This window comes from Staurois parvus, unplaced genomic scaffold, assembly GCF_062004578.1.
Source record: "Staurois parvus isolate SC_StPar_1 unplaced genomic scaffold, SC_StPar_1.0 ptg000562l, whole genome shotgun sequence".
NCBI lineage: Eukaryota > Metazoa > Chordata > Amphibia > Anura > Ranidae > Staurois > Staurois parvus.
This window is the reverse complement of record NW_028318358.1, coordinates 13,547,033-13,573,243: the sequence shown is the minus strand read 5'-3', so window position 1 is coordinate 13,573,243 and position 26,211 is coordinate 13,547,033. Positions and strand designations below refer to the sequence as shown.

Below are 26,211 nucleotides of genomic sequence, written 5' to 3'. Positions count from 1 at the left end.
ATACAGAGATTAAAATCTCCTGCCACAATTAATCTGAAAAAATTAATGGATTTCAAAAAAGGCAGAGTATTAAGTATCTCCGGTTTCTTATTTGGACAATAAATATTTGCTAGTGTACAATCTATTTCTTGTAGTTTTCCCTTCAAAAACAGATATCTCCCTTCAGGATCTACTAATCTGTCCAACTTAAACCTTATACTTTTCACAAAACCTATTGCCACTCCCTTAGCTCTTGTAATTGTGGAATCTGCATAGAACCACAATGGATAATATCTAGAATTTAATTTCATTTGTTTCTCTCCCCAAATGTGTATCCTGTAAGAAAACCACTAAAGACAATATATGCTGGATCTCTTTAAATATCCCAAATCTCTTCCCAGGGCTATTTCCATTAACATAAATTACAAAATGTATCTCTTCCATTCTTCCCTTATTCTCCTATCCTTCTCCGTCCCCTCTCCTCTCTTGTTCATATCTTCTCCTTCGTTCTCTAGGACTTTTCTCCAGGCTATATTATCTCCCACTATATCGCAGAGACAAAAACTACCTACCCACTCCCCCCCCCCCCCCCTTTCCATTGCCTCCCCATATCCCTCTCCCACCTGGCCCAGACCGTCTTTTTACACCATGGCAGGACCTCGCTGCCACATATTCCCCTCCCTTGTTTCACACCAGAGGGGTAAACACACCAATTCCTCCTTTTTGGCATGTCTGTGTCTGCTATCACTTACAGGGAGCTAAACCTGTTTGACTTTACTTCTTTTCTTCTGTAAAGGGGAACTCTATCAACATTTTTTTTCTGGGTGTACATCCACATGTACTTTTGAACCTTTAACAGGGTCCCACTGATCCTTCTACCAAATCTTCTACCTTTTTGGCTTTGGGGTTCTGGGGATACTTTTACTTCCCCTGTATCTGATTAAGAAAGAATGCTGAGGTTGGTAGCATAAATATAGAGGTAGTCCCTTTACAAAGTTTAGCAAAGCATTATTCTGTTTACCATTAATATTAACATTCCAGAATGGATTACACAGCTCAATATTGCCATCCGGAACTTTTTTCCTAGTGTGCTAGGACAGTGTCTAAGGAGGGACCACGTACAGGCAAGCAGTTACTCCACACGACCTTCCCAAGTTTCACATCGCTTCCTGCTTTCCAACACCCCATAAGCAACCGTCCTATCGACTGACATTATTTTTACACCTTCTTTTCAGATTGGTTTCACCGGTCTCTAACTACTTGTGTCCTCCCCATAATACTTTAACCAATACCTCCGGGCAAACAGTCTTATAAGCATCTCAGTATTGTGGAGACTGAGGTTAAGCTCTGCAGTCACTCTTGCAGCAGTTTTTTTTTTTTTTTTTTTTATTCCAGGTCACACTCCTGTGCAATGTCCTCTTTGTCTTTCAGTCAGTTGACTAGGTCGACTGCGCTTATGCTTATCAGATGTTTCCCAGAAACTGTATATGCCGTCATAACCTTTGATACTGTACCTTGTGATACGGCAAATAAATTGGCATCTTCAGTCAGAGGCACCAGATAAGTGGGCACCAACAATTTCCCCTCTTTGAAGCTCAGTAAGCTCTGACATCTGTATTACTAGCAGCGCACGCAGTGAATGATGAAAGTTCGGCTTCCCACCTGTTAGCTAGGTGTCTCATCACACAGCAGAAGAGAAATGTTACAACACTTTTGCTTTCAACACGAAGCATGTAATCACTCACACCTGCAAATTATGTAGTTTGTGAATATTTTTGTCTAACCCCCGTACATGTACAGACAACTTGTTTATGAACAGGAAGGGGTCATCCCCACACTGTTCCCACAAAGCTGAGAGCATGAAATTGTCCAAAATGTCTTGGTATGCTGATGCCTTTGGAGTTCCCTTCACTGGAACTAAGAGGTAAAGCCCAACCCCTGATAACCCCACACCATAATCTCCCTCCACCAAACTTTACACTTGGCACAATGCAGTCAGGCGAGTACCGTTCTCCTGGCAATGGCCAAACCAAATACACGTCCATCTGATTGCCAGACAGAAGTGATTCATCACTCCAGAGAACTTCTCCACTGCTCTATAGTCCAGTGGTGGTGTGCTTTACACCACAGCATACAACACTTTGCATTGCTCTTGGTGATGTAAGGCTTGGATGCAGCTGCTCGGCCATGGAAACCCATTCCATGAAGCTCTGTTGTGCTAATCTGAAGGCCATATGAAGTTTGGAGGTCTTTAGCTATTGACTCTGCAGACAGTTGGCAACCCCGCTCTGTCATTTTTACATGGCCTATCACTTCGTGGCAGAGTTGCTGTTACCAGTTGCTTCCACTTTGTTATAATAGCACTATAAAAGTTGACCGTGGAATATTTAGTAGCAAGGAAATTTCACGGATGGGCTTATTACACAGGCAGCAACCCATCACGGTACCACTCTTGAATACACTGTGCTCCTAAAAGCGACCCATTCTTTCACAAATGTTTGCAGAAGCAGTCTGCATGCCTAGGTGCTTGATTGTATACACCTGTGGTCATGGAGGTTATTGGAACACCTGAATCCAATAATTTGGAGGGGTGCCCCAATACGTTTGGCAATATGGTGTATATACACCAGAACACAGAATATGAAATGCCTGCAGAGGAAGTCATACAAGACACCACAATAGGTAACATGGGCAAAAATACAACAAAATAGTTACATGTAGTAGGCACTTTTCTATGTATGTAATGCACCAGGTATGATGAACATCCAGTGATGTACTGATTAGGCACAAGATGGCAGTATCTCAGCAGCAGAATCCTGTACAGGCTCAAAACGGACACCATATGTAATGTAATGCAAGGCAAAGCATGGGCCCACTAAGTAAATGCAATTGCCTGCTATAATGCTGTTCCTAGAGCCGTTTCCAGAGTACTATAACCGCTGTCCCGATAAATGGAAACATCCCCTTGGGGAGGAGTGTGTGGATGACGTCACGATGTTCCCATTCATCGTGACAGCGGTTATAGTATATACACCTACTGAACGTGAGTGCATTTCTTATGTTTAATTGATGCATACATTTTTAATGAGGAATACGGCTGACACCAAGAAGTTTATCAGGAGGGAGCATACTTTGGAGTCCTCATTCAGCAAGCTGATCGGAGTCCAAATGGGACCAAAATGCAGTTAGACAATAACATTGCGAGGTCACACTGCATGAGGTGAGCAGATATATGGTGGAGGATGGTTCTTGCATGGGAATTTGTGACAGCTGCACATACTTTTCATTATCCAAAAGGAGGGTTCACAGAACACTATTGATTGGACTTGCGTTTTGGAATGACTTTTGGTCGATTTCATACTATTTTTAATTCCTTTTTGTTTTTATTCATAGATATAGATTTTTTTCACTTTGCTTTTGATATATAGTGTGCAATTTTTTTCATGTAGTGCAGCATTTTTTCACTTTATAATACTATTGGCCCATAAGTATGACTGAGCCTGCTCAGAGGCCAGGAGAGTTCGGGTGAAAGATGTGAGGAAGGCTGAGATGCAGGAGCCTAGAAAGGGGAACCAGGGGGAATGGGCCTACCTACAGGCTGGAACTTGGACAGGAGGATTGCTCAGCCTCACTGGCCCCAAGAGTGAGTACCACCTGTGGAGCCAGGAAAGGAGCCAGCCCAGCAGAAGGCAGCTACTTGCCTACACCAGCTCACAGGAAAGAGACTGAGTAATCCTACACCCCCTGGGCCAGTTAAGGGGGAAAGAGCATGCTGGTGGGAAACCTGATTTGCTCCTTACCCAGGACTGTTTCATCTTAAAGTGCCAGGCACTGGATCCCCTTGCCAGGAATTCCTCCAGACAGCTGTATAGAGAAGATCTGGGGTTTGGGGTGGTACACTGGGAAAGCCTGGAGAGTTCTCAATGAAACCCTTCTAAGGATTTGTATTTAGTCAGTCCTTGGGACCGCTTGTGAGGGAACAGGCTGGCATTCCCTGCGCAAAGTGTCACTACGGTGCTAAGTGCATGGCACTTTAAACACAGCACTTTGACTAAGGCAAGTACAAACATTCGTGCTCCACCCAAAGTAGTCTGCAAGTGCTCTTCCCTCTTTCCATCAGCCTTCCTTTGTTATATCTCCTCTCTCCAGCATGCTCTTGCTAACTTTGTTGCTATAATGCCCTCTCTTCTCAAGCTTTTTTTTTTTTTTTTTTACCCCTCCTCCCCACCCCACAACCTGTACATTTCACCCTCACTTCTGCTCTCTCAATATCATTGCACTTATCTCCTGCTCTCTTGGGCCACACAATGTCACCACTACAAAATCACTGTGGCATTTGCCCTCATATAAATCCCCCTCCCACCTCACCTCCCTCACCCTCCTATTACTAACTTCCGGGGACATCGCCCCAAACCCTGGCCCTGCACCATCAAACTCCAACCCACAGAAGCAGCAGCCTCCCCTTTCTGGCCGCAGCCGCAACCCTCACTCTCTTATCTCAATTTTCCTGCTTCCACGTGCTGGCCCCTCCATCTTTTGTGCCCTCTGGAATGCCCTCTCAGCCTCTAACACACTTTCTACTATCAATGACCTCTTCCTCTCCCACGCTTTCAACCCACTTGCTATCACTGAAACCTGGCTCCAGGATTCCGACTGTCTCCTCTCACTCTCCCATGGTGGCCTCCTCTGACTCCACCCCCTTTTCATCCACTAGGTCTGGGCAAGTGAGTCCAGACTTCTTCTTTCCCCACAAAGTACGTTCCAGATTCTTCCTGCCCCTCTGTCTCTGTCCCTCTGCTCTTTTTGAAGTGCACTATATTCGTCTCTTTTCTCCTGTTTTGTCTGAGGATTGCAGTCGTCAACCAACCCCTGGGCCCAGTTTCAGGCTTACTTGATGTCACTTCAGCATGGCTACTGTACTTTCTCTCCTCTGAGGTGCCTGCCATCATCCTCAGTGACTTTACCATCCCAGTCAATGTTCACACCTCTGCCACCTCTCAACTACTCAACCTAACTTCCACTTTTAACCTAAAACAATGGACGCAATCCACCACCCACTCCAATGGCAACACCCTCGACCTTGTGTTCTCCCACCTATGCACTCCCTGTAACCTCTAAATCCCCTTTCCTCTCTCTGATTAGAACTTTATCAGCTTCACACTCTCCCTGCCTCCTACCTCCCATGCCTCTAACCAGCAAACAGTTACCTGTAGAAACCTCCACCACCTCAGCCCTGACCTTCACTCTGCTATTGAGCCCTTCTATGATAAAATTGCACACCCAGAACTGGCCACATCTGCCTACAACTATCTATCATCCTCCCTGGATGCTCTTGCTCCACTCTCCAAGTAGAACCAGGCCTTGTCTGTCACAACCTTGGCAAACGGATGACACCAGAAGTCTCAGACAGCCGCACTCTTGAGCGAGCATGGCATAAAACTAAATCCCTGAAAGACTTTACCCTCTACAAATCCGCTCTTCTCAAATACAACTCCAGCCTCCATGCTGCTAAGCAAACTTACTACAACACTCTCTCAAGACCCTCTCATCCTATCCTCGTCAACTCTTTTCTACCCTTAATGGTAGGTTCTGTCCTTTGGGCCTCTCCTTTTCTCACTCTACACCTCCTTCCTGGGCCAACTGATAACCTCCCATGGCTTCCAATACCACCTCTATGCTGATGACACCCAGATCTATCTCTCCACTCCCCAGCTCACCCCCTCTGTCCTTGCGTAGCACAAATCTACTAAGCGACATAGCATGGATGTCACACCACTACCTTAAACGCAATCTTTCCAAAACCGAGCTTGTAATATTTCCTCCCCCCTGATCCCCCACTCACGACTTTACCATTAAGCTCAACATCACAACCATTGGTCCTTCCCCCTCATGCCAGGGTGCTAGGCGTAATCCTAGACTCTGACCTCTCCTTTGGGCCCCACATCCAATCACTGCCTAAATCCTGCCGCATCAACCTCCGTAACATTTTCAAAATCTGCCCCTTTCTGACCAATGACACCACAAAACAACTTAACCACGCCTTGGTTTTATCCCACCTTGATTACTGCAGCTCCCTCCTCACTGGTCTACCGTTACACAAGCTATCCCCCCTTCAGTCTATTATGATGCTGCTGCTAGACTCATACACCTTACCAACAGATCAGGGACTGCTGCCTCTCTGCCAATCCCTTCACTAGCTTCCACTAACCCAGCGTATAAAATTCAATACTAGCCATAGCTTACAAAGCCATCCACAACACTGCCCCTAGCTACATCGCCAACCTCATCCGCAGAGATCGCCCACTCCGCTCCTCCCAATATAACTTCCTCTCTAGCTCCCTTATCACCTCCTCCCATGCTCTCCTCCAGGACTTCTCCAGAGCCTCTCCCATCCTCTGAAACTCCCTACCACAGTATGTCCGGTCAGCCCACACCCTGTCTGCCTTTAGGCGATCTTTGAAAACTCACTTCTTCAGGGAAGCCTACCCTACCTCCACCTAAGAACTGTACATGAATCACCTCCACCAGATCGTCCCCCGCAGCTATCGCCTTTTGTATCCCCTCCCTTCCTTTTTAGATTGTAAGCTCCCCAAGCAGGGCCCTCATATGCCTTCTGTACTGAAATGTATTGTAATTGTACTGTCTCCCTTATATTGTAAAGCGCTGCGCAAACTGTTGGCGCTATATAAATCCTGTATAATACTAATATAGTTGCTAAGGAGTTTATCCTCAGTTTGCAGTTCCCTTGGGCATCCCATACACCCATTACCTTATCCAAGTTATTAACCCCTTAATAAAATCCAAAAAAAACAAAACCAGCTCAAGGACTGTTTTACTGTATCTTGAATGCAAATCTGTGGAACATGCTTGTTGCCTGGCCGTGCAAGACTATGGAGTACCCAGATCTTCAGCAGCCCCTAAGGGGAATAGTGCTACACTAGCATAGCCACCATCAGTGCACCTTGACAGTATAGCCTTAGCAGTTTATAGATCAGATCTTTCTGCTCACTGTTGCACTTCAGGTGGTATTATTGTTTATGCTGATCTGGACGCCAAATTCCAAACTTTGCCTCCTATTGTACATTTATAATCTTACATGCCAGTTACTGTCAATACTATGTTCAAACCATTTTATGCTTGCCTGATTACCGAGTTATTGAGTTACTTTTGCTATCTGGCTTGTGCCTGTTTTCTCTGATATAGCACTCACTGGTTACTAAACATTATTTCAATGGGGTTTTGTGGTACTGTATGTGTATTCACTGATCGGTCTCCAATGACTGTCGGTCACTGGCTTTCTGTTCTGCCCCTTCAGCGCTCACAGAAGTGCCAGACTGTGCAGGGGTTGGGAACGGCTGGCTCAGGCTCTCAGCAGTGCGCTCAGAGGTTGGCATCTGAGGGATCCCAACATTGTCGGAATTGCTGCAAAGCCTGGACAGGCTCCGTGATGTCAGTTGGCAGACCTTAGTGCACTCCTTTTGACCTAGAAGAGAATTATGGCCAAAAGAACTTTGACCATTCTTCTCGTTTTTACTTGGCAATATTTTTACATGTATTTGTTTTCTGCATTCTCTCTCAAGGCCTCTGTGACTGGGAATGGAGGAGTCCCTGTACTTCTGAAGAAAGTAATGGCTGAGGTGACCTATAGCAGCCTTTGTCTCCCTGATGATATACATGGCAGAGCAATGGAGCACGTTCCAAATTACCTGTACAGGGATGATGGCATGAAGATCTGGGAAGCTGTGGAAAGGTAAAGATCTTCCATTTTCAGAGAGACAAAATAAACATGGGGGTGTCTAAGCGAAACTTTAGGTAAACCGCTAAATACATAAATGAAATACTTATATGGGAGCGGTTTTAACCACTTCCCGTCCAGCCCATGTATATAAAAGGCCGGACGGTGGCAGTGCAGGGGCGGGTTGCCGTTCATAAACGGCACCCGCCATTTTGGACTGTGCGTGCTCCCTGGGAACACCTATCGCTGTATGGGACCTCTGTGTGAGGTCCCAATCAAGTGATCACTGACTGGCCAGTGATCACATGAATAGGAGTAAGCAAGATGTCACTTCTGACATTGCTTACTTCGTGTGAAATCTGTGAATGATCACAGAGATCACATGGTACAAGGCTGTTGTGAATTCAGAGATTCACAACAGCCTTGTACCATGTGACAAGCTGTGACCAATCACAGCTCACACAGTATTGCTCAATGGTTGCAAGAATGCAGCCAGAGAGGAGAAATTATTGCTTTTACAGCCTTTATGGGTGTAAAAGCAAGCCGTGCTAGGGTGACAGTATGTTTTTCAAAAAATTTTTTTTTTATTTGTTTTTATAAGTTTTGGTGTTAAACTAATTATCATCTATTTTTTTTTTTTTTTTTTTTTTTTTTTTTTTTTTTGACTAAAGATAACTGAATACATTTTGGCCAAGAGTTATGTAGAAATGATTTATTTGCAAAATGTTAAAATAAAAAATCCCAGTGGTGAATAAATGCCACCAAAATAAAGTATCTGTCTCAAAACAATGCAAAAAATTCATATGGGTACAGTGTTGCATGACTGCGCAATTGTCATTCAAAGTGTGACAGTGCTGAAAGCTGAAAATTGGCCTGGACAGGAAGGGTGTAAGTGTCTGGACATGAAGTGGTTAAATGGCACTGTATTTTTGTCCATCCAGTCCTGAAGTTTACATAGCTTTGTCCCCCTGCAGTCCTGTCTGGCAGGACAGAAAACTGACTTTTTTTGCTTCAGTTAAGTCTTGTCCCAGCTTATGACTGGACGTTGAACAGAAAAGCAGCAGACTGATGAGCTCATTATCTTTACTATTAGTATGTTCTATAACTCATTGGCCTTGTGGTACAAATAACTGGCTCCTTCTGCTGCCTCTCCTAACCTCAGTCTAAGCTCTGCGGTACAATGACATTTAAGGGCTGCAACTAGCTCATAATCAGGTACTTGCACTGCGTGTAATAAAAAAAGTGATGCTTTTTTAAAGAATACAATTCTGCATTCATCTGTTTAAACATGATAGTAAACTTTTTTTCTTTTTAGCTTTGTGTCCAACATCATTAATTACTATTATACAAGTGATGTGATGGTCAAGGAAGACCCTGAACTTCAGGCCTGGGTAGCTGAGATCTTCATGGAAGGATTCCTGAATAATAAGTCTTCAGGTATATCTCCACTCTGGTGTTCTTTACCCGTGGTTCACATCTATGCGTGTTGTGCTTTATTCATTTTTCTGGCATGTTTTGCAGTGCGTTTCTGAATACACATTTTTTTGATGCATTTTATGTTTTTGGGGAAGTTTGTTTTTGATGCTGTTCTATTCAACCAAAAAAACACAGGTATTGCAACAACAAACTGTTGCAGGGAAAAAGTCCATGACCCTTCCAGAAACACACTGGCTAAATCACACAGATGTGAATGTGAACCATAGGAAATAATGTTAAATGGACTTGTAGTGCATTTTTGCAAACCGGGAAATGCACTGGAAAACGCACAAGTGTAAACCTAGCATAAGTCAGTGCTGAAAACTAAGACACCGAATTCAAAAGTTTTCTTAATATGATTTCTATATTGTGTCCATGTAAAAATCCGGTATACACACCCATTCAGGTACCTCTGTGATTGTGGTTTAAACTGGGCCTCTTTTGCTACCTCAAATGCTAGAGTACTGGGGAATGTTCATATAGTGAATTGTCCCTCACTTAAACTATTTTCATTATTTTAAATTGGTAGGCTGTTTTCTTGTTTACCTCTTGCAATGTAGCACATACTGTGGCTGCTGGTGAAGAGAAGTGGAGCAGGTGGAACATTAACACACATAAAACAATGTTTTAGAATTTTTGACACTAAAGCCTCATTTTCTTAAACATTCAACGTTGTAATACTCACATTAAAGCGGGTTCAAGTAAATTAAAGACAGGTTTTTTTTTTTTTTGTTTTTTTTTCCCCACATCTTGTTTAGAGTAAGGATATAACTATTGGGTAGATTTCTCATTTCCTGTCCCATAGCCAAAACAGGAAGTGAGGGGAAATTCAGAGTGAGGGAAACCTGGGATGTCATCAGAACTTGTCTTCATTGGAAACTTTCCCCTCTATTACTGTTCTGGTGATAACCCAAAATGTGGGTTTCTCTTTCACTCCTGCTAACAAAATATAGAGGGCAAATCTCCTTAACAGAGTAAAAAAAAGCACAAATCTGACAATTATTCTAATCCCTCTCCATTCTATCTAAAACAAAAAAGGTTTTGTTTCATACTTTAGGACATGTTTGCTTCCATATACAACATAAAGATATTGCACAGCACCATGTAATGTGTTAGTCATATTGATTTGTGGCAAATGCATGTAAACTGATGTTTAATTGAACCTGTGACCAGCCTACTCAGGTATTTATATATTGATAACAAGCAGCAAATGGACTTTAAAAATTATGTTTAGCTGCACGCACTGTGCAACCGTTCATCTTCAAATTTCACAGCAGAAAGCAGAAGTACGGTACTGCAGTTGATCAAATGGTTCTTTTAGCAGCTCAGTTCACTCTGCTACCCCTTTAAAAGTGACTCTTCAACAGCTTCACCCCTTGTTCCCCCTCCCAGCTGTGTCTTAGCAGCCTTCCAGCCTTTTATTATTTAATGTAAATGTAGCACCCTCTTCGTGCAGCTAGAGGGAGCTAGACCCTAATGGTTAGTCAGGAGCTGGTTAGCAGCTCAGTTTTGATAACCAGAGGGGTCAAATTGTGATCAGGGCTGAGACTCTGCAGGCTAGTCCCTCTGGAATTTCCCACTGCTCTGAGGCTTTTGGAGGAGGGCCCTGAAGGCAGTGGTGGATCTGAGGAGTGGCTGGCTGCACTCGAGGGACTTCAGCCAATCCCCAATAGAAGGCATGACAAGGGGCTCGGACTCCCTTAAAAGTGTAAGAGCCTGCTTAGTAGCAGGAGTCAGGTGGAGGGAGAGGGGTGAGGCTGAAGGAGGAAGGCTGCCAGGAAGCCTAGTGAAATGGACCTGCCTGGAACTGGAGAGGAGGATTTCCCCCCAGCGCTATGGTGGGAAACCAGATTAGCCCCTACTAGTGACTGTACCTCATTTAAAGGAACAGGAGCCAGGTCCCCTGCTCAGGAAGAGTCTCCAGATTGCTGGGTGAAGAGGAGTTCATCTAGGGTCTGGGGTGGTACAACTAGGTGCTGCTGGCTAGCACAACAGAGGCTGCATCAGAGGCGAGAAGTTTGTGAATAGTTCAGGAAGTTGTCCTCAGATATGGGTTCCCTTGGGCATCCTATACCCCCCCTTACCCTATCCAAGTTCCAATCCCATCAGTAAAATAACAAAATAAATGCTCAAGGACTGATTTCTGTCTCTGGATGAAGCTTGTGTGGAAAATGCTGAATGACTGGCTGTGCAAAACTATAGGGTGACCCAAATTCATCAGCAATCCCAAAGAGGGTTGTGCTACATAAACACAAAGCAAGTGGTCTGTCGTTCCTGTGAGTTCTCAATGTGTTCCAGTTTCTTCCTACAGATCAAGAGGATAACTGGGATGAGTGGTGCCAAAACTTTTTTTTGTTTGTTTTGGATTAAGCAAGGATTAAAACACCCTGACAAGTGTGTTTGTTTTTTGTTTTTTTTTTTGGCCTCCGTATCCATCTGAGACTTCCCTTCTTTCTGCCCCTAAAGAGAAGAGAACCCCCTTCATACAGTCGTGGTCACTGAGACTTACCCTCACCTCTTGTTCTTGTGACAATTTTGGATATACTCTTACTTTCTGTCTCAGTAACAATGATCACCAGGACAAACAAAAAGGGAGAATCTTTTTAGCGGGGACACAGACAGCAATAAAACCTTGGCAGAGGTTCTAAAGCTACTCATAGATGGGTCATGTTTTGATCAGCCAGCAGGCTGTTCTAGGGGGGGGGGGAGAATGGATTCCCCCTTCCACAGAAGTAAGGTGGATGTCGGCATCCTCCACTCTGTGCTATTGTAATCTGACAGCGTAGACTTCTCCCTTGTCAGAATACACTGAACAGCACTGATCAAATTAAAAATTTCCAGCATTCCTCTGACAGAAGTTGATCGTTACATCAACTGCTGATAAGTGTGCCATAGATGGATCAAAATTCAGCTGGTCCCTACTGAACCAGCCAAATTTCACTCCATCTATGGGCAGCTTGACTATTCACATTTTGCCATTGCACACGCTAAATTGTCATCTAAATGTCTCCTTGCCTCTCCTGCCACTGCATACTGCTCTTGGGAGCAAAAAGCAACAATATGTTCAGTTGTTGGGATCATGTGAGCTACCTTCTCTGGCCTTCTCTCCTTGCTTCCATGGGTAAATGAAGATTGGGGCAATCAAAAGGGAAGGAAGTAAACATTGCAATAAAGTGGTTGTAAAGGCTGAAGGTTTTTACCTTCATGCATTCTTCAGTATGCAGCTCTCCCCCAGCCCCCCTAATGCTCACCTGAGCCCGATCTCAATCCAGCGATTGGGCACAAGAGCAGTGGCTCTCCCAGGTCTCTCTCCTCATTGGCTCAGACACAGCAGCAGGAGTCATTGGCTCCCTCTCTTCCCAATCACAGCTAGTGAGGGGGCAGGGCTGACCTACGCTCTCTTATGGGCACAGAGTGGGGCTTGTGAGCAAGCATGCATGAGTGCCCCCATAGCAACTGGCTTGCTGGGGGGCATTCAACGGGGGGGTGGCCAGTAGCACCAGCATGGGACCCAAGAAAAGGAGGATCAGGGCTGCTCCATGCAAAACTATTGCACAGAACAGGTAAGTATAACATGTTTATTTTAAAACAAATTACCTCTACAGTCACTTTAAAGTGTGTGCCTGACTGACTTCCTGAATTACGGTTCAAATATACCAGTCTCTCAACCTTTTTAGCACAGAGGAACCCCTGCCAATAATTATATCTACAGTTCATGGTACTGTATATTAGTGTGATGGTCATTGGAAGAATAATCCTCACATTGGTGTTCATTGGAAAGATTCCCCACTTACAATCATTGTCAGTGGTTGCTTACCTGAGAAGCAGAAATTGCTCATTGTTCAAGGAACCCCTGGCAACCTCAGAGGAACCCTGATTGGTCAATACTGTCTATAGCAGACTTTCTCAGTCTACTGAAATTGAGTGGGTTATGCAGCAGTCTGTGGGGCATCTTCAGACATTCCTTTGTGACTGTTCTGGGAGGGTTAACCAAATCAAGTTAGAAAACCTTTGCTATAAATACTATTATTTCCCCTGAGAAGTTAGTGTTCACTATTCCTTGTGCCATTGCCTAAACAGGAACAACTGTTTCTACAGCATTTCCATTTAGAGGCAAATCCTATGCCTGCAAACTATTGAAAGCTTGTCAGATCATGCATGCACATGTATATAAAATGTGCCATAGACTTCCGAGAACAATTACATGTTAAATTGGCAGAGGAAATCACTTTCTACTAAAACGTGGTTCTCTTTTATGACAGAAGTCCCATCTTTCTTGGCAACCAAAGATTCTGTTATCAAATACCTGACAATGGTGATCTTCAGATGTTCTGCTCAGCATGCAGCTGTCAATACTGCTCAGGTGAGTATAATAGTACTGGTACTCTCCTTATGTACCGGTGATTCTGGGTTGGTAATTAATTTGCCGACACAATAAGTTTAGCAAGTTACAAGCATTTGGAGGTGGCATGCTGAGGGGTTCTGAGGCAATCTGTGGGGGGGGGTAAAGATATGCAAATGGGTATGACGTTATATGGCTGTTACAGAACCACACCCATTTTAAATGCCCCACCCCCAGTTAAGATACATGCTCTGCCTACAATGGCTGACAGGACACTTGGCAAACAAAAAGGGGTCCCTGAAAACTTTTTGGGAAAGTTGACCTGTATGCAGGATGGGGGCCACTGCGGAACACGTGAAAGGGTCCCACTGTGTGTTCTTTTTAATAAAGGACTTGTCAAAAATGTTTTTATATACTTTTCACACTTTCTTTGATAGAGTAGGGTTAATACGTACCTCATACTCATTCAAATATGGGGGGGGGGGACTGGGATCTGGGGGCCAACTTGTTAAAGTGAGCATCCAGATTCTGAGAATTCACCCCCCCTGCATCCCAACAACCACCAGGGCTGTGGGGAAGAGGCCCTTATCCTCATCAACATGGAAACAAGGTGCCTGGGGAGGGGGGGGTAGACCATCTTCCCCAAAGCACTCTTCCATTTTGAGGGCATGTGGCCTGTTCAGAGGGAGGCACTCACTTATCCCCTTCCTTTCCCCTTCCTTTCCTGGCCTGCTGGGCTGCATCCTTGGATAAGGGTCTTGGGATTTTGAAGAGGACTCCACGCTTTTTTTTTTTTTCATTTCTTTTTGAACAAAATTGCGAAAACTCAAACTGCAAAATTTTGAATCAAGTTGAAGAGAAAAAATATCCAAAAACTAAAAAAATAAACAAATCCCAAAAAACAAATCTTCACTTAATGAATGTAAATGAAACAAATTTTCCAGCGTGCACATGTCTACCTCAAACGTACTCTTCTCATGTCCCCTGCCAGCACTCCTACCTCCTCCCTTTGAAGTGCCCCCATAGCAAGCCGCTTGCTGGGGATGCACTTGTGTGGGCTCGATACAGATCTGCACTGCCTGCGTCCATAGACAACATAGCCCCACCCCCTACATAGGATTTGACAGTGGCCTCCTGCTTCCTCCGCAAAGCCTGTGAGAATAGGGAGAGAGGACAGAACTGCTGCTGACAGGTACAGCACTGGACTGAGTTAGAACTCCAATACAGGGAATGCATTATGGATATAAATTCTAGGGTATGTTTCCTCAAACTCATTAGAACTTAACTGGAAAAGTTCCTTGGATAAGCTACAGTTGAATGTGACTAACAGCTACTAGCTATACCATGACCTGGGTAAAGGAGAGCCTTCAGACACTTTATGCATATTTGCTTTGGGACATTGACCCAAAACATTTACCCAAAAAATAATTCTGGAAATGTTAGTTGCCTGGCTGTCACTTTGTTTCAACACATTTACTAGGGGCAAATGGTGCACTTTGCAAGTGCACTTGCATCCATGTTCCCCAGAGCTTAGTGAATGTGGTGAAGCTTTACTTTGTTAACCATTTGCCGACCGCATATAGCCAAATGACGGCTTCACCGTGACCAGCTAGTTCTGGGAGGATGTCATGACGTCCTCCCAGAACGTGCCCTCACGGGGGCACACACACCCAGCAATCTCTGTGAACGCTGTGTCCTACGGACACAGCTGGTCACGTGATGTGGTAAAAGGCCAATCACAGCAGCCTTTTACCACGTGATCAGCCGTGTCCAATGTCACTGCAGATCACCTTTAAATGCAGTTGCCGGGTTTCTGCTGCACTTTCCTCACACTGTCACAGCATGAGTAAAGTACTTCCGAGAACCAGCAATTGTTAGAGCATGGATCGGCACTGATCATCAGGGCACTGATTATCAGAGCCCTGATGATCAGTGCCGCCTATCGGTGCAGCCTCATCAATGCACATCAGTGAAGGAGAAAAATTACCTGTTTGCAAAATTTTATAATAGAAACAGACTTTTTTTTCAAAATTTAAATAAATCTAATAAACACCCAGCGGTGAGTAAATACCACCAAAAGACAGCTTTGTGTGAAAAATTATAAAAATGTAATATGGGTATAGCGTTGCATGACTGCGCAATTGTCATTCAAAGTGCTACAGCACTGAAAGGTGAAAATTGGCTTGGGACCGAAGGGGGTACAAGTGCCTGGTAGGTAAGTGGTTAAGAATACCCAATCTGGTACATGGAAAAAAACCAAACCTCACAGCATTTTGCTTGCACATAATTGGATGATGGAAACCAGTAGCGCTTCACCACATTCACTAAGCTCTGGGGAGACTGAGTGCAACTGCACGTGCAAAGTGATAGTCTATTTGCCTTGAGTAAATCCAACCCTTCAAGACTCTGCGTCCTTAATAACTGATGGCTCGTCAGCGTGATTACACACCCTCTTCCCGACAACCCAGGGGACCGCACATCGTTTTTAAACCTTTTTTGGCATGGGGTTCCCCTTACCCTTAAAATCTGTTCCAGACCCAAAGGGCTTACTATGAAATGGGGGGGACCCCACGTGCAGTTCTTAATTTTTTTTTTAATGCTGGCATTCTTTTGTTGACATTCAGCTGTAAGTGGGGAATACCGCTGACAGCTGGTGAGTCATCGGTTAAGGATAAGGCAGCTCCTTAACCTGCTATTCACAGAAACACTGGCACAAAAACTGAAACACGCCGGCAAAAAATGCTGCGATTGAGTGCTTTTTATCCAATGTTTTTTTTTAAGCTCCTAGTGTGCATGGAGCCTCAGTCACTTTCTTAGAACGTGTGCAGATAGGGACTCCTCACTATCCTTCTTATAATTAGTGAATTGATCAAAGGGTCAGGCAACATTCATAAACAATGGCAACTCCCATGTTTAGTGTACAGGTTGTGGAATCCTAACCTATAATGTTTTTTATTTGTGTTTGCCTCCTCTGCAGTTTGACTTCTATTCCTGGATGCCTAATGGCCCCACCACCATGAAAAGCCCCCCACCCAGCACCAAAGGTGTCACTACAATGGAGACTATTTTGGAGGCATTGCCGGATGTAAGCAGTACAACCGGTGGCATAAATTCTGTGTGGGTTCTCAGCAATGAGCCCATGGATAAGGTGAGTGCCTGGAAGTAGTGGGAAGTAATACACAAATATGCCCTGGGCCTAAAAACTGTAGAACTATGTCAAATAGAACCTGACAATCAAATGCATTTCCAGGGTCTGCTACAGCATGTGGTCATTATTTCATACTGAACAGATGAATTAAAAGAAAATCATAGCAAGGTCTCCTTTTTTACAGAGGCGTCTAGGATATTACCCTGATGAACGTTTTACAGAGAAGACCCCACAAGAGTTCATTAAGAAGTTCCAGTATCAACTGTCTGAGATCTCCAAATGCATCCAGGAGAGAAACAAGACTATGCATCTTCCCTATATCTATCTGGATCCAAGTGAGATAGGAAACAGTGTCTCCATTTAATAGTAATGATGGATATACTGGCTGATTTTGCTCTTCAGTTTTTTCAGTGCTTTGTATCTTTACTGTCCATGTGTTACGGTATCATAGCAAATTAAGAGAATGTGAACAAAATCTTTACAGAAATAAAGGCTTTCTCAGGGAATATCTTTATGTAAATATATTTACCATCTCTTTGCTGTTTTGTTAAAATGGTCCATTAATCAATCAATATAAAGCTATATTAAAAATCCTGCCAAGATGAATACAAAAAAGGATTAGATGCTTAACTTTTCCAAAGAAAATCATGTTTTGGGTTCACTCAAGTACTGCTTTCATAAAAAAGGAGCTTAAGCATCAGTTTAGGTTGGTTAATCCTTTTCAACAGGGATTTGGCTTTAGCTAAAGTGGTAGTAAACTCTTTATACTTTTACCTACAAGATTATAATAAAGCTTACCTGTAGGTAAAATGAATCTCCTAAATGTGCACTGTTTAGGAGATATTCACTTTTGAGAGTTGGGGCATGCACTCTGGAGGAACGGCATACCCGTGCCATTCCTTCAGAGCACTGTACCGTGGCCCGGGATGCATATGCTGGCCACAATCGTTGTTTGGCCAGTCAGACGGCCAGAGCTCATGACCTTGGAAAGAAGACCGGATGAAGATGAAAGCCTCTGCAGTGGTGACAGCTTACTGCTGGAGAGCTTCGTTTTAAGGAAAGCCCTTCATAATGTACTAGTATACATTACCTTGCAGGGGATTTTTTGGGGGTTTTTAAGCTTCAGTTTACTACTACTTTAAGATGTGTTGTTGGGAAGAGGAGTCTTCCAGTACTGCTATTTTCTGTTTAGAATAAGGGTGGTGGCAGGGCAAACTGGGCTGCCTTTTTAGTGCTCTAATTAGTGTATTTATACCCCTTGAAACTTTCTACATTATGTCATGTTACAACCAAAAATGTAAATGTATTTTATTGGGATTTTATGTGCTAGACCAGCACAAAGTGGCACATAATTGTGAATTGGAAGAAAATGGTTTTCAAAAATGTGTTACAAATGTGAAAAGTGTGGTGTGCATTTGTATTCAGCCCCCCTGAGTCAATACTTTATAGAACGACCTCTGGCTGCAATTACAGCTGCAAGTACTTTTGGGTATGTCTCTACCAGCTTTGCACATTTAGTGACATTTTTGCCCATTCTTCTTTGCAAAATAGCTTAATCTCTGTCAGATTGGATGGAGAGTGTCTGTGAACAGCAATCTTCAAATAAAGTCCAGATCTAAATCCAATTGAGAATCTGTGGTTATGACTGGCCCATGCTAACATGAATATGCTTTGATTTGAATTCTAAACCATTCCATAGTAGCTCTGGATGTATATTTAGGGTTGCTGTCCTGCTGGAAGTCTCAAGTCTGTCTCAAGTCTTGCAGATTAATAGATTTTCTTCTAAGATTGCCCTGTATTTGGCTCCATCCATCTTCCCATCAACTCTGACCAACTTTTCGCAAACTGCAAATGGGATTTCTTACAGGCTTCTTTCAACAAAGGCTTTCTTCTTGCCACTCTACAAATCTGGCCTTTATGGAAGCGTGCACGACTAATAGTTGTCCTGTGAACAGATTATCCCACCTGAGCTGTGGATCTCTGTAGTTCCAGTCTAAAGTTACTGTGGGGCCTCTTGGCTGCTTCTCTCCTTGGCAGTCCACCTAAACTGACAGGCTGGGCATGTCTTGGTAGTTTTGCAGTTTTGCCATACTCTTCCATTTTCGGATGATGGATTGAACAGTGCTCTGTGAGATGTTCGAAGTTTGGGCTTTTTTTTTTAAGCTAAGCCTGCTTTTAAACTTCTCCACAAATGTATCCCTGACCTGTCTGGTGTGTTCCCTGACCTCCATGATGCAGTTTGTTCACTAATATCCTCTAACAAACCTCAGTGCTTCACAGAACAGCTGTATTTATACTGAGATTAAGTTACACACAGGTGGACTCTATTTACTCATTAGGTGACTTTTGACAGCAATTGGCTTCACTAGATTTTAGTTAGGGGTATCAGCGTAAAGGGGGCTGAATACAAATGCACGCCACACTTCACAGATATTTATTTGTAATAATATTTGAAAAGTGGAAGGAAAATGATAGTTTTCAATTATTTGCCACTTTGTGTTGGTTTATCACATACAACCAAACATGTAAATGTTTATTGGGATTTTAACATGACAAAATGTGGAAAATTTCAAGGTGTATGAATAAGTTTTCAAGACATTGTACCTATTCATAGCCCAGTTAAAGACTAATGTATTGCTACCCCCGAAGGAGCTGCTGGTTTTGGGCTCACTTTCCCAATTACAGCACCCACACAGTATTTTCCGCACACTTTCAATTGGCTCGGTAATCGGTCTAGGGGTTTTGGTATTTTATTGGGGAACGATGAACTTGGATGGGGAGGGGTACATGGGATACCCCAAACTGTAAAACCCTGTAGAGGAAAAACAGTGGACTTGTTAAGTCTCTGGCTCTCTGTGATAAGATGCAAGTTGTATAGCACAGCTATGGGAGTAGTACAAAAAAAGCAGTCTTTGCTAAAAAGGAGTGGTGACACATCACCTGGCTGTCTTGCACCACACCTGGCTGCTCTGGTCCCCTGATTGAGAAATGGTGTGCCCCTGTCTGTCTTGCACTACTCTGGGCTATACTTGGTCCAGACTCATGAGGTATTGTACTTCACTGTCTCTTCTCCTTTCAGTGATGGCTGGTTTAGTACTCTCTCCCAATTTGGAGCTCTTGGACTCCAGATCTATTACTGCCTCCTCCACTTTTGGCTCATTCTGACTCTCTGGCTTAGACCTTAGAGCTAGCTGAGACCTTTAAGCTGGTCTGGTCTCCCGAGGCTCTCCTCTTCCTTTCTCTGCTGCAGTGGCAGAGTCCCAGCACAGGGGTTCCTTCCAGATGCCTGTAACCTGGCAGCTTGGAGAGTCCAGAGTTCAAAGAAATTAAGAGCTTATGGCTTGTCTCCCCAGTTTAGTGGAAATCCCATAGATTTTCAAGCTGCTAGCCCTGTTTTCCCTCCCACTGTGTTCTGGAACACTCCAGAAGACAGGGTGAAGTAATAGGCCAGCAATCTGTGAAGCACTGCACAGCCTCCTAAACAAACCCCTGCTCCTCTGCCTAAAGAGGAGTCAAACTGAATTTGCCTAACACTCAGCAACCTAGGAGGGTGCTTCAAATACCTCACAAGCAGAGGTTTTTCAGCTCCTAGTGTGCATGGAGCCTTAATACAAAAACCTGCAAAACTTTTGTTTCTCAAGGCAATTGTTTCTCCTTTCAATCTATTGTGTCACTTAAGCTTAGTACTCATGAAGAGAATATTGGACGAATGATCACCTGTTATTTTTTGCATGCTAGTCTGGTATCAAAAACGAATAGGTTAACGGCGTTACAAAAATTCTTGTAAGAATACAACTTCCCACAAAGATGTTACAGTACATAGTTAATCTGGTTGAAAAAGGCAAAAGTCCATCCAGTTCAACCATTATAAAAAAAGTGATAATCCTACACCCACATTTGATCCAGAGGAGGGCAAAAAAACCCAGCAAAGCATGATCCAATTTTGCTTTTTCAGGGGAAAAAATGCCTTCCTGATCCCCTGAGAGGCAATCTGATATTCCCTGGATCAACTGTACCTATAAATGTTAGATACACAGAATATAACTGGATACTAAGAATCCAGGCCTTTTTTTTTTTAAAGCAATTCACTGAGCTGGCCAGAACCAACTCTTGAGGGAGTCTATTCCACATTTTCACACTTCTCACAGTGAAGAAACCTTTTTGCGTTTTGGAGAATAAATTTCTTTTCCTCCAGATGTAAAAAGTGCCCCTTTGTCCTCTGTGATGACCTCAGGGTGGAGAGCTATTCACCATATGAACCACTGATGTATTTATACATGTTGATCATATCCCCCTTAATCTCTTCTCAATACTGAATAAATTCAGTTCCTCTAATCTTTCCGAATAGCTGAGCTTCTCCATGCCTCATTAGTTTGGTTGCCCTTCTCTGTAATTTCTCTAGTTCCCCAATATTCTTTTTGTGAATTGGTGCCCAAAACTGAACTGCATATTCCAGATGGTCTCACTAATTTGTACAGGGGTAATATATCTCTCTGGAGTCTATACTTTTAATACAAGAGAAAATTTTGCTCGCTTTAGAAACTGCAGCTTGGCATGACATTAGTAAATGTGTGATCTACCAGAACTCCCAAATCCTTCTCCACCATTCATTCCCCAGTTGTACCCCTAAACCGTATGTATACATGACCTTACATTTATCAACATTAAACCTCATTTGCCACATAGTTAAACAGTGCATTGAGGTTGGCTTGTAAATTGGAGACATCCTGTAAGGACGTTATTCCACTGCACAGCTTGCGTGGGTTTCCTCCCACACTCCGAAGACATGCTGGTAGGTTAATTGGATCCTGTCCAAATTGGCTCTTGTATATGAATGTGAGTTAGGGACCTTAGATTGTATTCCCCTTGAGGGTTAGGGCTGCTGTGAACGTATAATATATATGTAAATTGACGGCGCTATACAAGTACCTGAAATAAATAAGAGAAGACTTCACAAGAACAAATACAGAGGGTTCACCACAAGGTGCAAACCATTCATAAACCTAAAGAATAGAAAAGCCAGATTAGACTTTGTCAAAAAACATCTAAAAAGCCAGACCAGTTCTGGAAAAGCATTCTTTGGACAGATGAAACTAAGGTTAATCTGTACCAGATTGACGGGAAAAAAACAAGTGTGGAGAAGGCTTGAAACAGCTCATGGTCCAAAGCATACAACGTCATCTGTAAAACATGGTGGAGGCAGTGTGATTGCATAGGCATGCATGGCTTCCAGTGGCACTGGGTCATTGATGTTCATTGATGATGTGACAGAAGCAGTTATTAGAGATATGCTGTCAGCTCAGATTCAGCCAAATGCAGCAAAGTTGATTGGACAGCGCTTCACAGTACAGATGGATAGTGATCCAAAACACACTGGAAAATCAACCTAGGGGTTTTTGAAGAAAAAGTGGAATATTCTGCAATGCCTGCGTCAGTCACCTGATCTCAACCCAATTGTGTATGTAATTCACTTGCTGAAGGCCAAACTAAAGGCAGAAAGTCCCACAAAGAACAACTGAAGACAGCTGCAGTTAGAGCCTGGCTAACCATCAGAAAAGAGGAAACCCAGTCTTTGGTAATGTCCATGGGTTCCAGACGTCAGGCAGTCATTGCCAGTAAGGATTCTCAACAAAATATTAAAAATGAATATTTTATTTATGATTATATTAATTAGTCCAATTAACTTACATTTGAGCCCCTGAAAATGGAGGAACTGTGTATGAACATAAATATCAAGTACAAATTTTAAGAACTACAACCATTTTTAAACCCTTGAATTAAAGCTGAAAGTATGCACTTCAAATTAATTTGGATTGTTTAATTTTAATTCTGGTGGCAGACAGAGCCAAAAGTATGAAAATTGTGCCTGTGTCCAAATATATATATGGACTGTATAATAAAGTCAAATATGGGTCTATTTTTTTCAATTATTCTTCGCTACTAGACTTAGCTAACTTGTGATGTTGTCCTGGTGGGCTGACCCTCCATTTATCCCAAGATTCTGAGGTTTTTTTTTTTTTTGGTATGAATGGTGACATGGGCGCACCTTAGTCATTATATTGTCCCCCTTAGTCTGAGACCTACACTTACTTGCCACTTTATTAGGTACAACTTGCTAGTGACAAGAAAATATCCCTCACACCATTACACCACCACCACCCTGAACCATTGATACAATGCAGGATGGATCAATGCTTTCATGTTGTTTACGTCAAATTCTTAGCCGACCATCTGAATCTCGCAGCAACCAGTCTGCTCATTCTCCTCTGACATCAACAAGGCATTTTTGTCCACACAACTGCTGCTCACTGGATATTTTTTCTTTTTTGGACCATTCTCTGTAAACCCTAGAGATGGTTGTGTGTGAAAATCCCAGTACATCAGCAGTTTTATAAATATTTAGACCAGCCTGTCTGGCACCAACAACCATGCTACGTTCAAAGTCACTTAAATCCCCTTTTTCCCCCTTCTGATGCTCGGTTTGAACTTCAGCAAATTGTCTTCACCACATCTAGATGCCTAAATTAATTGAGTTGCTGCTATGTGATTGGCTGATTAACATTTTGTCACCAAGCAATTGAACAGGGGCACCTAATAAAGTGGCCCTTGAGTGTATATCTCTGTTGGATGTTGGGAGGTGTTGGTGTGTGCATGTTCCTCTCCTTCCCCCAGTTCTCCCCTGCCCCATTCTTCTCTTTTCCCAGTTTGAACCTTTCTTCCATGGGTTGATCATGATTATGCAATTTGTTTTAGGATTGTTACTTTGGCATTATGTAATATGTTATTGCTGGCTATAGAATTATTGCTTTCACCTTGGTGCGCGCAACAATACCAAGTGTGTGACAATACATGTGTAATTTTTGTGCTTTTTCAGGGCAACAGTGACACCATGAAACTACATGATCAATGCACATGTTATGCAGGTGTAAAAACAAGGTGCAGGTAGGTCTATCAGAGTATTAATGCAACTGCTGGACCTATTAACCTAAGGGCTAATCAGGCATGGGTAATGCTTGGCCAGGAAACTGCACTGAACCCAGAAGTGACAAAATGCTTGTTTTGGGGTTTCTTTAACAAGAGGGGAGATCTGTGAAGAATGTGTTTGCCTGATCTCCCTCCACTGTACATGCCATGCTCATTCCAGACCCACATGAAAGGCAGTGGAGCCTGGAATACAACGTGAGGGTAGTGGGGCCTGTACCCTCAAAAATGTGGGGAAGTGGTCAGGTGGGCTTTACAGTCATCTAAACCACTTTCGGCAGAAAGCCAACTGTTTAAAAACCTGTGCTGCTGCTGACATAAGCCTTACGTTGGTGGCAGCTAGAGTGTTAGATGATTATGTATCTTATAAGAATGTTAGAATACAGGTTTTTGTATTGCTATGCAAAACTGGTTTAATAAATAAATAAAGACAAATAAATTCTTTAAAAATCATACAATGTGATTTCCTGAATTTTTTTTTTAATTTTGTCTCTCAGAAATCATGGAGGGGTCTGAAATTCACATTGTAGGTGCATTCCCACTCTAAGTGGGAGAACTTGCAAAATCGCAGGGTGTTCAAATACTTCTGTTCCTCACTGTATAGAGAATGCTGATCTAGAAGCATATAGAGTGATAAAAACCTTTCATGCAAAGAAATGTTATTTACACAGATTTTGTAATGAAACCACATAAACGTCAATATAGCTTGTAATGTCGATGCAATAATTCTTTCCTTTTTTTCTATAAGAAATACACTCAGAATGTGGTTTATTGTATCAAAGTAAACTGTAGATCAGCATGTTGTGCAAATCAGAACCACTAGTGTAGCAATCCAGTAAAACTGATGTAATTGAATTTGAAATATGTTATGTAAAGTAAAGAACCACTAAAATAACCTATTAAAGGTCAACTCCACTCATAACTGATGTATTCAGTTCAATCACATGGTAGATTAAGGGTTTTTTTATTGGTATAGCGAGCAAGGAATGTCAGGGAAAGTCCCAAGTTGTGACTTGTGGGATTGGTACCTGGGGAAACAATGAAGCCAGCTGTAGGCTACTCTTTGCCAATATCAGAACAGTTGGTACATATGACACAAGGGTGGGATGGAAGCTGGCCTCTGAACCACTCCCTAGGAAGGCTGAGTACTCCAAATCCCAAGAAATGCACCCCAGCACTGTAAAGAGGGCAATCTTGTGGGACACAGAGGCTGCTCCTAATTTGAAATATGTGAGGGTGCAGGTCCATGGCTGTGTCTGTGCAGCCATTGTCCCAACTGACATGAATGGAACTGTCTGCATGGGGTTGCATGGAACACGTGTGCATCCCCTTGTGGGTAAACACAGCCCTAACACGGGCAAACCCTTAAGCATGCCCATTGTCAAAGTGGCCTTAATGTCTTATATAACAGCCTCTATGAGTTTGTTTTTGGCAGCTTCCCAAAATAGATTCAAAAAGTATGCTACAGCTAAGCTCCAAACAGATATTAATTGAATATAAATGAAATGGCTGTTGTGGGAGTTGTCCAGCATAGTCCATCACAAGACAAGGCAAAATGCCTTGTCTCCTATCAAACCAGTTTTCACCATCCCATTGCAATGGTGTACACTGAACAAAGTATGCCATGCAGCACTTTTTTCAGCACAGTGTGGTGCAATGCAATTCATTGCCCTGCATCATGCTACAGCCAATAAAAATTAATAAAATATCACTTTTAACCATTTCCATACCGGCCACTTTTACCCCCTTCCCTCCCAGGCCATTTTTCAGGTTTCAGCGCTCTCACACTTTGAATGACAATTGCGCAGTCATACAACATTGTACCCAAACTAAAATTTTATCATTTTCTTCACACAGCTAGAGCATTCTAGAGCAACCCCACATTTTTCTTTGTTTCTGTTATAAACGTTTACAAATAAATAATTGTTCTTTATAAATTTAGGCCAAGATGTATTCTACTACATTTCTTTGGTGAAAATAACCCAAATTAGGATGTATTTTTTAGTTTGTAGGAAAGTTATAGAGTTCACAAACTATGGTATAGATCTGAATATTGATCAATCCTGAAGTACTGACAGCCAATCTAATTTCTTGAGGTCCAAGAATGTCAGAACAGTACAGATATCCCCCAAATGACCCCTTTTTGCAAAGTAGACAGTCCAACGTACTTCATAAGAGGCATGGCGAGTTTTTTGAAGTTGTATTTTTTTTTCAAAATTTTTCGGAAAATGAAAAAATTAAAAAAATTATTTTCACTATTTTTTTTTTTTACATACTGTCACCAGTGCAGTACAGCATCATCATATAACTGTCATGGCGGTGATCAGGGACACTAACTGGTGGCAGTATGAAAAAAAATATATATATTTTTTTAATTTTTTCAAAACATTTTATTTTTAATTTTTTATTACATTTTATTTCTTTTTTTTTAAGATTTTTCTTTTATATTTCACTATGTCCAAAGTAGTACAATGTTACCATAGTAACATTGTACTACTTTGGGGAAGTGATCAGTATTTTTTTTTTCTTTTACACAATTTGCTTTTAGCA

The 26,211-nt window shown here is 42.6% G+C and overlaps 1 protein-coding gene across 1 annotated transcript in view; it reads left to right on the top strand.

Moving 5' to 3' along the window:
• Nucleotides 1–17,186, top strand: part of LOC149450864 (hydroperoxide isomerase ALOXE3-like) — a 56,098-nt gene extending 38,912 nt beyond the window's left edge. Inside the window, exons 10-14 of the mRNA XM_089691363.1 lie at nt 7,560–7,729; nt 9,030–9,151; nt 13,453–13,553; nt 16,510–16,680; nt 16,865–17,186. Coding sequence (XP_089547489.1) covers nt 7,560–7,729; nt 9,030–9,151; nt 13,453–13,553; nt 16,510–16,680; nt 16,865–17,044 — 744 coding nt within the window. The 3' untranslated portion in view covers nt 17,045–17,186. The remainder of the gene's footprint in view (nt 1–7,559; nt 7,730–9,029; nt 9,152–13,452; nt 13,554–16,509; nt 16,681–16,864) is intronic.
• Nucleotides 17,187–26,211: the final 9,025 nt, after the last annotated feature.